This window comes from Gavia stellata, chromosome 10 (genome assembly GCF_030936135.1).
Source record: "Gavia stellata isolate bGavSte3 chromosome 10, bGavSte3.hap2, whole genome shotgun sequence".
NCBI lineage: Eukaryota > Metazoa > Chordata > Aves > Gaviiformes > Gaviidae > Gavia > Gavia stellata.
This window is the reverse complement of record NC_082603.1, coordinates 25,714,850-25,731,940: the sequence shown is the minus strand read 5'-3', so window position 1 is coordinate 25,731,940 and position 17,091 is coordinate 25,714,850. Positions and strand designations below refer to the sequence as shown.

Sequence of the window (17,091 nt, the reverse complement as noted above, 5' to 3'; positions counted from 1 at the left end):
ATACTGGTATGCTAATCTCTTTTGATTTACAGCTCCCAAAAAAATATTCCGGTGGAGGTATGAATAGCTGCATAGTAAATTCCAGTCTGCTGATAACAAACTCGTTTTTCTGATACTTTTTGAGACATCTTAGGATTAATTTTTGGACCACTGCAGCCTGGAAATCATTGTACAAATTGGTGGAGGGGGGCATTTCTTAGTTTGTTTTCAAAGACATCTGATAGGAGAGGATAGAGTTCGTCTTTTAAATGATGAACTATGCAACCTCTGAGGATTTTTTTTTTCCCCCAGATGTTTTCCTAGTATTCCCTAGTTTATTGTAGGACATTAGGATAGAAGAATGGCATTGTTTAACTCTTGGCTTGCACAGTGTACCTGCAGAATAACAGCACAATAATTCTCTGCAAGATCTAAAGATGAAGCTCAAACCAGCTGGACAACACCTTGTCCATAACTCCTTGCTTTATTTTATCTCCGAGTTTCACAGACCAGATCATAGAGAGAGCTCCAGCAAAACACTGTGAACATCCGAAGAGGATATATCTGCCAGCTGCAGCAAATCATCAGATCACAGGATTAGGGATCACTTGTTCCTCTTTTTACCTCTTTTTTTTCTGAAGCCAAGACCAAATAAATGGAATGTTTATTATTTGTGCAATTTACTTCATACATATAGGACTTGTTTTAAACTGAATTGTCTCTGTGACTTTTGAACTGAATTGATTCTGTGATTCAGTGACTTTTTGCATTGATGTTTGGTAATACTTTCTTAATTAAAGTGCTGAAGATTTTAAGCTAGTGCAATGAAAAACATAGACATGTAAACTTTACAAACTGTAATGCAGGTGTTGTACACATGCTGAAAAGCGCTGAGTAAACATATCTTTGTTGTGTCCTAGTCACAGACAAATAAATGTGGAGTTTCTTCATATTTTCCTGGTCTTGAGGTAAAATGGTTTGGAAATAAACCAAGTGGAGGGAGGGGCAGAGAGGGTAAGATTAGTCCCCCAGTCTTGGCCTGTTGTCTTGGGCAGGAAGTACCTATAAGTGGAACGTACCGCCCTTCCCAGTTTGTAGTACTGGTCTTGTAGGGCTGGGGTAACATTATCAAGGGGAAGAATTACTATAATACTGTTTAGGAGAATGGTCTCTTCTTTCTGAATGTCCTTCTCTGTTTATTTTGTTGACTTTCAATTCTCTTTCCTCTTTGCAAGTGACATGCCTTCTACTCTCTTATCCTTCATCTGGAATGCAGATCTGTACTTCCCTGTACTTAATTTATAGTCTCTCTTGCCTTGACAGAAATATTTGATAAATAGTCTGGCTGCATTTGATGCTCTTTTCCAAAGGAAATATGTTTTTCTCAGCTCCAAATGGAATATATTCAAATGTAAATGTGCTATAGTAGTGGTAGTAACGCTGGTAAAATACTGGGTTATAAAATACCCTTAGTAGGAAACACCCATCCCATTTATATATTTTTTTTAAGGTACTGGAGAATTACTTCTGCTTAGGCTCTTGTCTACATCTCTGGAAGACAGGTAGGCAGGAGGTATGTAGTATGCAGCAGGGATAAGCCAGTAATTACATATTTGCAATTCTTTCCTTATGACGGGGAACATTATCCTGGTGTATGCTACTGAGCCGTAGAAGTGACTTTGTTCATTAAGGCTTTGGGCAGACCATGCAGATAGGCTCCTCGCTGCTATTTCACTCATTCTGCCATGAGGTTTTGGGGAGGATAGTGGTACCTTTAAAGGCAGCCAAGGCAAGGTGTTGTGCTTTGTAAGGTTCAGGGCAGAACAGAGCCTTATCTTGACCTCAGATACTTTCAAAATGTCGGTAGATCAAAGTGCACTACAAAATAGATGTTTGATTTTGTTCCCTTCAAGAGCTAAAAAGACCTTTGGATTTTATTAAAATTAGCAGAATACCTTCTCCAGATTTAAAATACCTTATTTAATAAAATGCTAAAGCTGGTTGAAAGTTCAGAACATTGTTCACATTTAAAGCCTAATACTATTTAAAATACGTTTCTTTGTTTTGTATCAGTAGTGTCAATAGATACACTTGTTTAATAGAGGTGTATACAATCCCTGGAACTTTAGTCCCTGCAGTAGGGCAGAGCAGTGAGTGGGTTTTAATATTTCAGGTAAATACTACAGTTCTCTAACTTAAACAGTACTAAAGACTGTAAAGGGAAGTTGAATCTTAAGTGGCACAGGAGAGAGGCATAAGGGATGACAGTATTGCCAGTGGCTGTGGAGTATAAAACAGCCAGCAATAATTGTTGGTAGGCATGATATCTAGAAAGTCTATGCTGTCCCCATTCAGTGCTTATAAGGAGTTGCGCCTTTTAGGTTTTATGTGTTTAAAATGGTCTTATCTTGGTACTCAGGGTAAACTCATTAAAACCCCCTAGAACGGTTCAGTTGCAACATATCACACTTGCTGGCTGAGGTTCAGAACCTTACCATCTTGCACAGGCTTCTGTACAGGTTCCCCAGATGCCGCCTTTTCCAAAAGGTACTTTGGGCTTTTGTGTTAAATACAGCTTGCTTCCAAAGAGAAGCTTGCTGGCTTTAGGTTCTGTGGTCTCTTCAAAGCACCCAATACTGTTGACCCAGTAGTGACATGGTGGTAGCCTTGCTGGCAGAAATGTGGGTCAGCTGGGGCTGGAAGGGCAGGCAGCAGTCAATCAATAGCACTGCTAAAGGTGATGTTTTTGTCGATGGTGTTTTCTTATTCAATGGAGAATCTTTCCTACATCTCAGTCCTAGAAGTCACTTTTCTCTGTGATTTGCTTATGTTACTGTTGTATGACCTTCTATCTTTGATTGCTGTTAAGAAAGAAAAAAATCTTCTCCTTGCCCAGACCTTGCTGCATTCTGGATGTCAGTATGTATTCACAAGACCAAGCTGTTAAGGCTTTGCAAGGTATGTGGTTGGGTGGGTGCACGTATTTGCTCCAGAAATTTTGAAGGAGGTAGGATTCGGTCAGTGTGACCTTAGAGAAGTGGAAAGTAAGCAGGTAAATGGACAGGTTGTGAAGCAGTACTGTACGAGACGCCAGTGGGAGGAGTGTCAATAGAGAAAAGGGTTTTAGGGTATAGATGCGTTCGTATGGACCTTTCTTAACCTATTTTCAGTTCATTGAAGTTAGTCATCTGGTTTGCAGAAGTGGTCAGATGCGTAACAGTTAATGACTTTCCCGCACCCCCAGCCTGTTACTCTGGAAAAACTTTTGTATGGACAAGCTTCTGGCATGTTTTCATCTTGGAATATATAAATTTGCAGTGTTGTTTCTAGAACACAAAACAGTTTTGATGATTCTGCAGGATAGATGCATTTGCTTTAAACTTGAAAAACAAGGTGTTAATCTTCCAGTAATAGCTGGGTTTCACAAGAACTTTTAATATCTGTCTGTATCTGGGAAGATTTTGGTTTGGTACGTGATTAACATTTTAATCTGTCCTTTAGTGTTTTAATGGGCTCATGTTTCCGTAATTCCATAAAATCCTGCATGAGGGATGGTTTGCGTTTTTAGATACTAGATTTTTCAGCAGCCAGATACAATTTAAACAATGTTTTCCACAATATTTTTAATTAATAGAACTGTCCTTTATATTTGGGTAACTGTTTTGGGGGGCTAGTTGTGTGATATAATGGAAAGAAACAAGTAACGATGGCAGATGTGTATTATAGTTACTCTGGTGCATAATACCTCAGGTGTGTGAGTACTACCAGTTGTACATGCCATTCTGGAACACCTACATTTGTCCTCTCAAAAGGTAGCCATATTTCAGTCGTGTAGACAGACTGAAGGTGTGTCTAGACAATTGTATGAATAGAAGCTGAAAGCAAAATGAAAGTTGTTTGTTTTGTAGATACTTTATGTAGGCGAACATGCCATTAACTGCAAATAAATTATCTCAACTTGAGAAGACGTAGCTCACCGGTTATGTCAACTATTGAACTAGTAACACTGCACTTGTGTCTTTTATAGGAAGGCCTAATAATGCATGTGAGTTTGAAGCAAGATTTATAATTACGTTATTTTAAAAGGGCTGTGTGCCCAAATATGATTATCTTATTCAATAAAATGTTTCTAATAATAGGCCAAGCCACGTTCTGCTTTTTTTGGAAAACAGGATAATAACATTTCATGTGTGGCTTTTTCATACTCTTAAAGAAATCAGTAGCATGCTTTTGACTCCTCCTAGGTTGGGCTCCAGGCTGTGACTCGCTATTTCTGTGAATGTATTGGATGAATCAAAAGTTGTTAGAAAGAGATCATATTTTAGTGAATGCATATGGTATTAATTCTTTATCACAAAGTAACATACACCTGTTAAATGACACTCTACTCTGAAGAGTAGCTAAGTGGAAAGGTCTGTTGTATGTGTTTAGGCATATCTGCTTGATTAAATAACTTTAAAAGAGCCGCACAGAAAGAAAACTGATGAGGGAAGTAAATTCTGTTCTGCCTTATGCATCCGTTAAATTGTTCACTAATTTTTCTGAATGCTTTTGCAACTCAGCTGACATCTGATCTTTAGGAATATTACTGAAATCCCAACTGAGTTGGCCAGTTAGAAAAATAAGTCTTTACTTTTTTTTTTAAGTAAACATGCACTATTTGGAGAAATACATAGAAATGCAGAGAAGTGAACTGAAATTGTGGCAGAGACAGACAGATGTTGTCCTTGTGACCTTTTACAGCTGCTATTAGCTGGATTGATAAATGTATAATGAAGGGTAAAAGTTTACTTTTATGTTGGTTTTCTGCTAGAGGCTCCACGTCTTTGTGATTTGCTGTTGCAGGAGAGGAGAAATTGAATTAGGGGCTGTAATTAATAGGATTCTAGGTAGACAGCAGGGTTGAAGGGACCTGAGGAGGTTTGCAGGGTACAACGAAGCAGAAAAAGCATCCAGTAAAACGTGTCTGTTTCAAAAATGTGCACTGCAGTACGTAATGAAGCAAAGGTTAGAACCCCTGGTTCCAGGTACTCCAAGAGAGGTTGTATGCTACAACGGCATGGCGTGGCAGGCGATCTTGTAACTCGGAGCAGATTTTGCTTCCCATTGGGCTTTTACAGTTTTGTAGGTCAAGGCAGGAGATGCAAGAGGGAGTAATAGGAAAAATGCACTGCTGATAAGGCTAATCTATATGCTTTCTTTTGAAACATCTCGATCCATTTCCAATGAGTCATTTCATAGTTCAGTGGCTTTGATTATCTTTAGCTTGTCTCTCTAGTCTCATGTTCTGGTCAGTATAGATCTTTACATATTGATTACCTCCTTGGTTCCTACTATCAGGTACATCGGGAAAGCTCAACTTGAGAATCAAAGCTTTAGAAACTCTCTGGTTTAGAGATTAACTCTGATCAAGTCTATGTTAGGAGTAGAAATGAAAGTTAACAGAAGGATTAAAACTGGGCAACTATATTCAACTGTAACACAGCAAGAACACTTTATGAACAGTATATTAGAGAATGGGGATTTTGTCCTGGACTACCTATGTTTCCTTACTGTAGTCTATGCCTCTTCTTTAAATTGAATACGCTTGCATGTTCCTTCCATTTTCATGTCGATTTTCTAATATCTGTTTAGACAAATACACAATGAAATCTGCTAATATAAAAGCGCATCTGACAATTTTAACTTGTTTATTTGACTCAGTGATAAGTATCACTTCTTCCACTTGACACGTTAAATGAGATGATGAAGGATATTTAAATATGAAACTTAAGCACTTACCAAGGGGGGAAAAAGTACTTTTGTAACAACAAAAACTTACGAAAAGAGGTTGCTATGAAATAAATAGTTAAAAAGTTTTTAATGCAACATGTAAAAATTGATAATTGAATTATTTTTTAAAAAAGGTTTATTAGAACTGTTAACAAGTGGAACCCAAGTGCTAATAGAGAGTTTAATTTTTTGTGTACTTAGATTACTTGCCAAAGACTTCTTCATTTTGATCAGTGAAAGAATATTTTGGGGTAGTTGACAGACAACCTTTTTTCTTCACCGAAGCTCATTATTGCAGATTTCATTGTTCTGAAAGGAGGTCTGCCTTTATAGAGCATACCATTATTATTATTATTGTTATTATTATTATTATTATCCTCTTTTTCCCATTTGTATTTCCATAAATAATTCAAACTTGAACTCATTTAAAAGGAGAGAGATAATTAAATTTGCATTGACAAGCACTTTCGTTTGCCTTTTCCTGGAATTGGGAGTGGCTACCGGGGATGATCTTTGTCCTTGCTGTTTTCCATAGTGAAGCAGAGACCAGTTTGACTGAACTGTAAATGCAATGTGGGAAGAATTGGGAACTTTGTCTTCAGGGAATGCGTGAGTGTTTGTTCGGCACACGTGCTCATGCACGTGACCAGAGAAAAGCAGACCCCACCTGTACTTTGAGGAATCTCTTCACTCTATTCATTATTGAGTAGTTGGCAAAGGTCATTTCAGTTCTACGTAGTAATCAAAAAAAGAAACAGTGTTAGATACTAGGAAGAAATACTAAAAAAATGCACAATTTTACTACTGTATAAATTGGTCATGCTCCCACATTTTGAGCGTTTTATGCAGTTTTGGTGACCTTATATCTAAAAGATGTGGTAAAGGCTAGGAAAGCTTTTACAAATAGTCTGACTTGGCTTGAAAGAGAGATGACTTGATGCGTAAGTATATCATGTATAAAAACATGAGTATCATGAAAAACTGAATAGAATGTAATCAGGCGCTTTGGTAGCACAAGAAAACATCCAGTTGAATTGAGACTGACATTTTTATAGCCACAAATTTACTTTTACACAAAGCACAAGTAAACTCTGCCCCCTCTCATTTGGGAGGCAGAAATATATTAATGTGTTTAAAAAGAAAGGAATTCAACAGATTTACATAGAAGCACTGACTAGTAATGAACTATAATACAGACTCTGGCTTAAAAGTCTGAGAAAGTATCCTGGGACGCCTGATGTTATTTGGTCTTGTTCTTGCACTTTTTTTTCCTTAAGAATTTATTGTAGGTTGCTGTCAGAACCTACAATTGAGAGACTTTGGGTCTTGCCCATTATGATTTTGTGGTATTACTGTTGTCAGTAGTATGGTAGGTTATGGAAGCGGTCTTAGGTAGGTTGAAGGTGTAACGTTGGACAGGATTCAGAGCGTGGGTGAGAGGAGGCTGTAAAACCTAGCATGGGGGCTAATCCTGGAGACCCAAGAGTTTTGGTAGTAGTGTAATTTACAACACTTCATCTAACAGAAAGTTTTTTGCTTTAGCAAAAATTATTGCATTTTAGTGTCACATATCTTGTTCTTTTTGTGATATTACACGCACAGGAAGGCGATGACTGAAGAACAGTGTATATGCGTATTGAAATAAGGATCCAGCTGCAGGCTGTGTCAGCATCTAGTGTATTGGTATATAGCCTTCAGTACCATGCTCATGCTAAGGAACAACTTTGGAAGGGCTCAAGACAGGACTTTGAATTTACTATCTGAAGTGTGCCTTCTGTACACTACCTAAAGAGAAGTGGGTGGAGATTAATTTAAGCCTCTTGCTTTCAATTACTGCAACCTCAGTGCAGAGCCTCCCAGTAACTGTGACACCCACAAGTGAGCTTGTTTCAGAATAAAGGTTATAGAAGTATCAAAATACTTGATAGAAGGTTTGAGATGATGTGGAGGTCATTCCTTTAACAAGTGTAAAGTTTCCTGATCAGCGGTGCCTAATTTGTGCTAACTGTGCAAGCGTGGTGTTTGCAAGACTTGGACATCAGTCCAAAATTTCATGTCTAGGAGTTGTACTGGACTGTCTACGTGCATGTTAGCTACTGCTCCTTAATGAACTGCCCTGGTCACTGATACTAACAATGATATCAAAATAGCAGGTTAGGAGACCTGAATCTTCTGCAAAATCTTTTCTAAATTGGTGGTTGGAGTTTTGCAAAGGGTTTCACCTTGGTTTTGATTGTGCTGAAATATAAAAAGATGTCTTGCAGCAACACGAGTTTTGCAAACTGTTGGTGTGCTTTCCTTTTCCATTTCCTTTTCCAAAGATACTGGGAACCTTTTTTGTGAAGTGAAACCTGAGTATTGTACTTTTGTGGTGTTTTTATTTTTGTTGTGTGCTCAGACCTAGTTCCTACTTCACAACTGTAATTCTGTGGTGTTCATTGATTTAGATACCCTTAAATCTACAGAACAGTTCTGTGTGGGCTTTACTCTATTTAGGTCCATTTTTCACATCACTGTGAATTGTTCTCAAGGTTCATGAAATCAACTTCTTAAATTATGACTTCTGTCAATAGTTTGACGTGGCTTAATTGCTATACAGTTTGTTCTGAAAAGCATATTTATTCAGAAGGTAATGAATCTTGTTTAAATATAGTCAACTGCATTGACTTTGTCCCTGTTTTATCTTCTACTTACTCCTCAAACGTTTGGTAGCAGCCTCAGAAGGTCACATCTAAAGGAGTTCTGTACCTGTGCTGAGTTCAGCATGCTGGGAAGACTGTTCTGTCTGCAGCAGATGTTCCAGCATGTCCCCATACACGCTGAAAAATTAGTCTTTTATATAAAACCAGGTCTTGATAGGTTAGCACTTCTGTTGTTTGCAGTGTGTGACACTTACTAGCTTGTGGTACAGGTTGGGATGCTCAGAAAATTCCCAGATCAGTATTGTGTATGGCCATGTCCACTCTGGTTTTACCTCACCTTGGCTGGTAGTTTTTAGGGGTTGTGAGGCTGCTTTTTGTTACTCTACCTGCAGAAATGTGATCATAGATCACAGCTTAAGTGCAAAAACGTTTCCCTCTTTCCAAACTCCCCTACACAACAATAACATCTAGTTCCAGAAGGGAAAAATGATATGAAAATGAGGGGGTTTATTAAAGGGAATGACCCAGAGGGTAAAAAGGTGGTGATTCTTTTACTGTTCCCTGTGTGTGTTTATTCTGAGCCTCTATCAAAACCATCTTAAAAAGTTTTTTTTAAAAAAATTAAATAAATAAAAGCCACATGCTTAGAGTAAAGAATGGCATAACAAGTGCAATGAAAACCAAAACTGATCAAAGAATGGAACTGTATCTAAACAAGGAAAACAAACTAATAAGTTGAAAGGCATAACAAGGCATGCCTAAAAGGATCCTGAGAAACAGCTGATGGCATCAAAACAGTAATAAAACTTTTCAGATGTTTCAGGAGCAGTAAACCTATTTGTTTGCTTCTGGTTAGGTAAGATGGTTCAAGGAAAAAGAGGCCATAGCAGAAAAACTCAAATTTTTTTGTTGGTGGTATTTTCTGTGGAGGAGTTAATGGAATACTGGATGTACTACTATGATGAGTCTCTTGAGAGGGTAGTATGGCTGTGTTGGAGCAGGTGAGGAATGATGAGGGCACATAGAAGACATGAGGCACATGGAATGGGCAAGCCTACCTGCAACCTAGAGTCTCATTATTATTTTAGCAGCAGGTTTTAAAATTGCTATGAAATGTGGAATCCCTTTCATCAGCTGCATGCAGTTTCTCCACTCTTCCCTTTATTCTGATTCAGCTTGTTTGTATTGCCCTTTTGTAAACTAAATCTGGGAAGTGATCATTTAAAAGCAAAAATGCCCTTTTCAGGGACCTTTTTTTTTAAATTAGATTATTTCAGGTTTTGTTTTGATCAGAGATAAAATAGCTTTTGGCACTTGCACTACAATTGCTCAATTTCTCCTTCTGTTCTTCTCTCTAGTCATACTTTGTCATGTTTATGCCACTTGTATTGATGGGGGTTTGTTTGTTTTTTACAGTGACTACAGTTCCTGTCTCACCTCTTTGATGGAAGAGGACTATGACCCAGAAGTGAACTCTCCACTGTAGAACAAGAAGCTCTCGTGGAATAATTTGTGTCCTTTTAAAAGCAGCACCCAGTCTACAAAAAATAGAGTAGAAGAGATTATTTTTGGACCTGGCATTTTTTTGTTCATGTGACCTATGTTTCAGCATGTAAATCGTGAAAAACGGGGAGATAAACATTTGTGCCTGCTTTTGAGCTTTATATCAAGTAGTGCTTAGTTCTGTGGAACATTAACCAAGTTACGTGAAGACCAGAGTATATCCTAACATTCATTTTTTAAAATACTATACCTTTTTTTTAGCAAATGTATGTGATAAAAATGAAGTTTATATTTTAAGAGCACTTGGGCAGATGCTTCTTGTTTAGATCTCAGCATTTGGGACAAACGTTTTTATGTAACGTCGTCCTTTTTCCAGAGTGTTCAGGTTGATCTGCTGCAGATCATGAATTATCCAGCAGACTTGAGTGTATCTGTTCAGTATTAACCATGGTGTTGCTCTGAATGTTGTCATGCAGACTTGACAAACCTTTTTGTAATGTAAAGGCTGACTTCTGTACTACCACAACCAGAGGAAATTTAATGAGGTGAACGTGGTTGTGGCTTTTTTTAAATATAAATTACCTTCTTAGGTATTTTTTTTTTGTAGTGAGAGTGCAAAAAGAGGTTAAAATGAGCAGCTGAGGGGGTGAAGGGCACAACTGGCACGAAGTGCGGCCTCTCGTGCTCTGCTTTGAGACGCACTATTGCCTCAAGGCTGGCCTTACAGCATACTGGAGAAGGAAGGAACCCGAAGGTCAGTGAAGCACAGAAACTGAGGACATTGGACTGCAGAGGCCAAACTCAGGGTAAGTGATCATACGTCCTTTTTTCTTTGCTTATATAGTGTTGACTTGTTCATAGGAAAATTAAAGTTGAAAAATAAAGCTAAATGGTAAACTGGAGAATCTTGCACAAAAAGGCAGAATTGAGTTATATAGAGCAATAATGGAATTTTTGTCATTCTCAGCAGTGGAAGTTGCTACGACATGTTGAAAGAACAATTCAGTTTCAGATTCCTCAGTGAGATGCCTCAGCTGGTCTTCAGTTGAACTTCCATTAGGATCCTTCAACCAGCTTGTGTTCTGTTCCTAACCATTCGGTTTCTTAGTTTCAGCGTAGGATATTCCCTGGTGTGTGGAAGTTGGTGGATCTGGATACAATTTTAAGTTGGGGTGCAGGAGCTGGTATATGGTTGTTTTTCAGATCTCTGGTCTGCTCTCAATGTCTCTAACATCATCACTGGTTTGGTCATATTTGATTTACAGCCTCTGGAATAAAACATGTAGTAATCACCCCTTTGTAAACGGAGACAATGAGCAATGAAGGAATTCTGCCATGTCTTGATTTTACACATCTGTGTATTGTATGGCTTTTGTTCTGTTTTCTTCCCATGTCCATGCCCATCCTATCATGAATTTCATGGGTGTGTTAATGGTAAATGGGAAATAACTGGGAATGTTTAAGTTCTTACCTGTTTCGGTCAGCAGGAAAAAAAAAATGCTTAAGTGTAATATGAAAAACTACAGCACTTCCCCTCCTATTCATATAGGCCAAGCTTTGGGAAATAAATTGTATTATTATTTCAGTTTGGAAAAGGGGACAGTCAGGGAATGTTCTTTTCATTTACAGATCCTGGCCATGAGGTTTGACACCTCATTTTATTGAAGGGAGACACTGGACCTAAATGGCGCAGCATGACTTTGTTCCTGCCTGGCTTAACTTCTCAACACCACAGTCAACCAAGGTAATATTAATACAGATCACCTCCTTTTACAGCTGTGACAATAATAAAAAGTAAAAAATTGCCCCAGTGTTTTGTTGAACTTAAAATGTTTGATTTTAACTTCTTTTGTGTTTTTAAAGAAGGCTTTTGGAAACTTAATAAGGTGAAAATCATTTTTGTTGTCTTTGTTCCAACAAATGTATCCCCTTTATTTCAGAGGAGGAACAGTTTTTGTGTTCAGACACAGTAGTAGTTCAGTGTCCTTGTGTTGAGACTTGAGTGGGATCCCAAGTAGAAAATCGTTAAAGAAATGGCCCTGAATCTGTGGGAGTCAAGACTTGAGCAGTCACTTATTTACAATTCAAAACATAATTTGGGTGTTGTTTATGAAAATAATCTGACCCTTGCTGAGTAGTAGATTGGTGATAAGCCCTTGGGCTCTAACTCCAAACTCGGAAATACTCATTAGGTTTTTTGCAGCCTTAAAATGAGGGCAGTTTGCCTGTCATCTTTGTAAAACTGGTTCCAGAAGCAGCTTAGGTTGACCAGAAGCAGTGGTGCGCAGTGACAGGACAAGAGGTAATGGGCACAAACTTGGTCATAGGAAGTTCCATCTAGACGTGAGGAGGAACTTCTTTACTTTGAGGGTGGTAAAGCACTGGAACAGGCTGCCCAAAGAGGTTGTGGAGTCTCCTTCTCTGGAGATATTCAAAACTCACCTGGATGCATTCCTGTGCAATCTGCTGTAGGTGAACCTGCTCTGGCGGGGGGGTTGGACTAGATGGTCTCCAGAGGTCCCTTCCAACCCCTATCATTCTGTGATTCTGTGACCCAGGAAGTCTGGTTTAGGACTTCAACGATTTGTGTTACTTGTGCCTGGTGGTGGAGAAAAACATTTGAATAGCACACTAGATCATGATGGACAACACTGATGAACAAGAAAGAATACAGCTTTCACCTTCATGCTTAAATATGAGGACACAGAAGTAATTTCAGGATATTTGATCCATTTAAAACAAACCTCTGAATTTTTTATAAATGAGGGAAAGTGAAGAGTAAAAGATTCTTTGGAATCTTAATGCTAGAAGCATTAATGTTTTCTACAGCATCATAGTTGTTTCAGTCCAAAAGTGCTTTAACTTACTTGAGCATACCTGAATTTTAGTCAGACTGATGAGATCCTCCATTGCTGTCTCCTCTTCTGTCTTTAGAGGGAGTGAATGAATGAGCACCTGGGTATTACAGAATTTCTTAAATTATTTTGCAGAAAGTATGTGTTTGCAAAGACCACTGGTAAGATTAGTGTATTATGTTCTCTCTGAATCTGTGTAAGATACATGGATTTGTGTGCCATTCTGATCAGGTTCACATGGTTGTTGATGTTGTTGGCTAAGCAATGCAGATATGGATGCTGTATTGAAAACTAGTACAGGAGTGTGAGGTTTGGGGGGTTTTTTCAATCAACAAAATGTCACTGGACTGACAGGCTCCTGGAGTGCCTTAATGAACGCTTCGTTACATCACTTCTTACTTTCTGCAGTCCCCTGCAGCCACCTTTGAGAAACATGGAGAGCATCTTCCACGGGGAGAGGGCCGCTTTGGGGTGAGCCGTAGGAGACACAACTCTTCTGATGGATTTTTCAATAATGGGCCCCTCCGAACTGCAGGAGGTGAGTAGGAAGGATCAGAATGCAGCCTGAGGGCAAACATCTTGGAATATTCTACAGAATGAAGAATTCTGCAGAATATGAACAACATTTCCCAAAACTGTACCTTTTCAAAACATCCTATAAGAAACTTGTACTACTCTCTTCTCCCATGCCATGTGCTCAGGCCTTAAGGGGTTTTTGTGGTAGCTGTATGTGCATTGTGTAGCTTGGTTTGTTTTGTGATATAATCACACAGTAGCTTAATAAGTTTGGCCTAGTAGTTACTCAGTGAGCACTGACTTAACAACAAGAAAAACAACCTGATATTTCCAGTATTCTGCACGCTGTGTTGACTTTTTTATTTGCATACTTATCTCCTTTTGTTTAGACTGCTGGCATCAGCCCTCCCTTCTCCGCCATGATTCTGTAGATTCTGGTGTTTCTAAAGGAGCTCATGTTGGGCTTTCTGGCAGTCAGCCTGGCTGGCATGGTCCCTCACGGGGCCATGATGGTGTGAACCAGCGTGGTGGAGGAGGAACTGGAGTTCATCGCCACTGGAATGGCAACTTCCATTCTCGGAAAAGTTCCGCCTTTCAAGAAAAGCTGCCTGTTGAATCCAGGGAAGAGAAGAAGGAAGATAAAGAGCAGTTGCAATTTGAGGAAGAAGACTTTGTAAGTGTGTAGCTTCTCACTAGAAGTGGCAGCTGTGAGAAGTGGCTTTTCAGATCTCATTTTTATTAGCGTTGATAGGTGGCGAGGATCTAGAGTTGCATTCCATTCCGTGTTTGAGATCACAACAGATTTAACAAAATTATTCCAGTGCTGATAGGATGCTAATTGGTACCCAGAGTCCTCAGGATTTGACGACCTGTTGGATTACGGGTTTTGGCACATTACTACATTTTGCCAAATGGTTATTATGAACTGAAGACAGCATTGTAATACACAAGCCAGATCTTCAGTGAAACCCATAAGGTGACGTTTTGGTCTGCCACAGGAAGAGTAGTTGTATTGACTTTGTGGCTTTGCTTACAAAGCCTTCTTTTGCTCCTAAGTACATCTGTTCGGCTATCTTTGCTCTGCCTGCTGTTCCTGTTTCCTGCATTCTGGTACATGTTGGTGTTTGTGATAACCTTCCCAAGCTTGTTCATGACATGGGCTCAGACCTTTGCAACCATCTGTCTTGAATCTTCTGGAGTAGTATCTCGTTATCAGAGATGTTTTCCTATCTGTCTTACTCTGTGCGTCGAGGTTTCTTGAGCCATTTCTTCCATCAGTATCTCCAATTCATCAATTTTCTTCTTATCGAGCATTCTGATTCACATGGTGTTATCAGTACAATAGTCTCTTACATCCTGGCTCTATTTTTACTGGAATATCTTTAGTTTTCCAAACTTTACCAAATAGTGTTTGGATTTATGGCTTTCATCCTTACCACATGCACTCCTTAATGCTAATGCTTTGAGATGTATGCATCTTTTCTGCTTTCTCTTTCCGATTTAATTTTCTCCTGTCCCCTGATGAGAATTTTATTGTTATCAGACCACATATTTTGCTTTTTGCATCTTGTTTCTTGCTCTCTCTAGGCTCTTCTTGACCAGTGTAATGAGGTCGGTATCATCTGTAAGGTTCTGGTAACTTAGTCCCTTCACCTAATGCAATTCCTCTGACTTCATCTTTAATGCTAAAGCCATTGCTACCTCCGGTAATGAGAGTTTCTGGTGATAGTGTGCACGCTTGTGTGTATCATCATCTTGAGCTTTTTGCTTTCTTACTCAGCTTTTCTCTCTGGAAGGCTGTTTACAGCTGAAATTGTCATGGCAGTTTAATGGCACTTCTTCTATTCGGAAGTTAGGAGTTGGAGTGAAATATGAATGCCACACAGTTGCTTCAGGCCAAAATCTAGAGCCTCCACTTACATTGCCACAGGAGCCAATTTGATTTAAGCTGCTGGGTTTTTTCAGTGAAGTGCCTGGGGAGTGATCGCATGCTCTTGTTCAACTGCTTCTCCTGGGAGTGGTACCCTGCATCACAGGGTGGTTAACACCCAGAGAGCAGTGACAAAGCTTGTGTGTAGATCTCTGTTAATCTCATTTCTCAAGAATACTGTAATTCAGGATTTCTATAAGCCTGTTCTTTAGACTGTCAAAAGCCTGTTGAAATGTAGAAAGTTATTGTAATGATTGCGACTGTGCACTGTTGTAGTCTATCTTGGTCTAAATCTCTCTTCCGCGTACTTCTTTATTCACTTCTTCAATGCCTTGATGAGTGCCTTTCCCCAGCTACATGGCTGTTTTTTCTGTAATTACTTCCCCCAGTTTTTTTAAGACGCTAATACCACACACTGTCTAGCAGCAAGCTTTGCTAAATAACTCCTGTATTGTTTCTGCCATACTGGTGAAACTAATGTATACTGTGGTTAAGTATGTAACTGTTAGGTCTGTGTGGCTGACGATGGCAACACTTTTCCTGAAAGGTCTGCAAAACAGTCTGTTAGTCAAAGTTCTCCTGTGGTGTGAGCACCCCTGCTATAAAACTGACCTGTAACTAAAAAATGAAGCACTGAAACAGAGGAATTTCTAGGGTCTGAGGCAGGAATTTATGCTATGGTGTGACATTTTTTCCTAACTCTTATAGAACAGGAATGCCTACTATTTCAGAAGCTCATTATTAGAGACTTATGCTGTCGTCATAGTAACTAACATATGAAGAATTCATTAAAAAGAGGAAAAAGATGGCTTTATTTTGAACTGAAGTTATTTGGGACGGGAGAAGAGGAATAGCTAATCAGGAACACTTGCCATTGAATGCTTAGATTTTCTGTACTCTGCTTTGAGCTTGGACAGGTCCTCAGTTGTTCCACTAAGTTGAATTCTGATACTGAATCAAAGGTAAGTCTACAGAGAGCACTGAGTCTGCATGCGGTATTGTCCTGAAAAGTGGACTCTGAAGCTTAACATAAATTTACATGTAGCTTTTTTGTCAGTAAAGGTGTATATATAGTCATTATTCATTTACATTAGGAGCCTAGTATTGCTTTTGGGTTTTTTTAATTGGTTAATGCATAATTATTGTCTAAACTATTTGGGAAACAAGACTAGATTCTTCATATACTGATGATATGGATTCTGGTTTATATTTTGAGCTGCTGATTAAATACCTAAATCTTTTATGTGTGTATTGGTTGGTGGAGTCTGCTTAATCATATAGTAGAAGACTAAAGGGCCTATCCTGAACCCTCTGATAGTTCTGTTGGAAATACAGCAGAAGCCAAGGAGAATACAAACTTGATTTTTAGATGTCTTGTGACAAAGCACTCTTTTTCTAATTCACATGCTGTTCAGAGAAATCTACCTGTCCTCTGGGTTCCTAGAAGCATAATGTTATGTTAATACTGAAATTTTGTTATATGCATATAATGATATACTCATTTGCATTGTGTATCATCTTTTTACAGCCATCTTTGAATCCAGAAGCTGGAAGACACAACAACCAGAACAAACCTTTAGGAACACCTTCTGGAGTATGGGGTAGGTAAAGGTATTTACATTGCTGTAGAGAATGCTGATGCTGAAGCAGAACCTATGTAACCAATGTTTAAATGCTAGTTTTGTCACTCAAAAAGATCTTAAAGACTTAAGCGAAGCAGACAGTTTGCAGCTTTCTCTCCTTTGTTATTTTCCTCCCCCAGTCTTCACTGATCTCTTGGCCTTTTTGTCTACTTGAAACTGCTTGTCTTGTCATAAAAAAACTGCTGGTGGCAGTAATGTCACTGTTCTGCGTTTGCTTCCTGTCTTATTGCAGTTACAATTTCATGCAGACA

At 38.8% G+C, this 17,091-nt stretch overlaps 1 protein-coding gene across 1 annotated transcript in view; it reads left to right on the top strand.

Annotated features, from left to right (window-relative positions):
- Positions 1–17,091, top strand: part of GPBP1L1 (GC-rich promoter binding protein 1 like 1) — a 33,546-nt gene that overhangs the window by 5,753 nt on the left and 10,702 nt on the right. The window contains exons 2-6 of the mRNA XM_059821767.1: positions 9,810–10,702; positions 11,526–11,640; positions 13,160–13,289; positions 13,657–13,940; positions 16,726–16,798. Of these exons, the coding sequence (XP_059677750.1) occupies positions 11,581–11,640; positions 13,160–13,289; positions 13,657–13,940; positions 16,726–16,798 (547 nt within the window). The 5' untranslated portion in view covers positions 9,810–10,702; positions 11,526–11,580. The remainder of the gene's footprint in view (positions 1–9,809; positions 10,703–11,525; positions 11,641–13,159; positions 13,290–13,656; positions 13,941–16,725; positions 16,799–17,091) is intronic.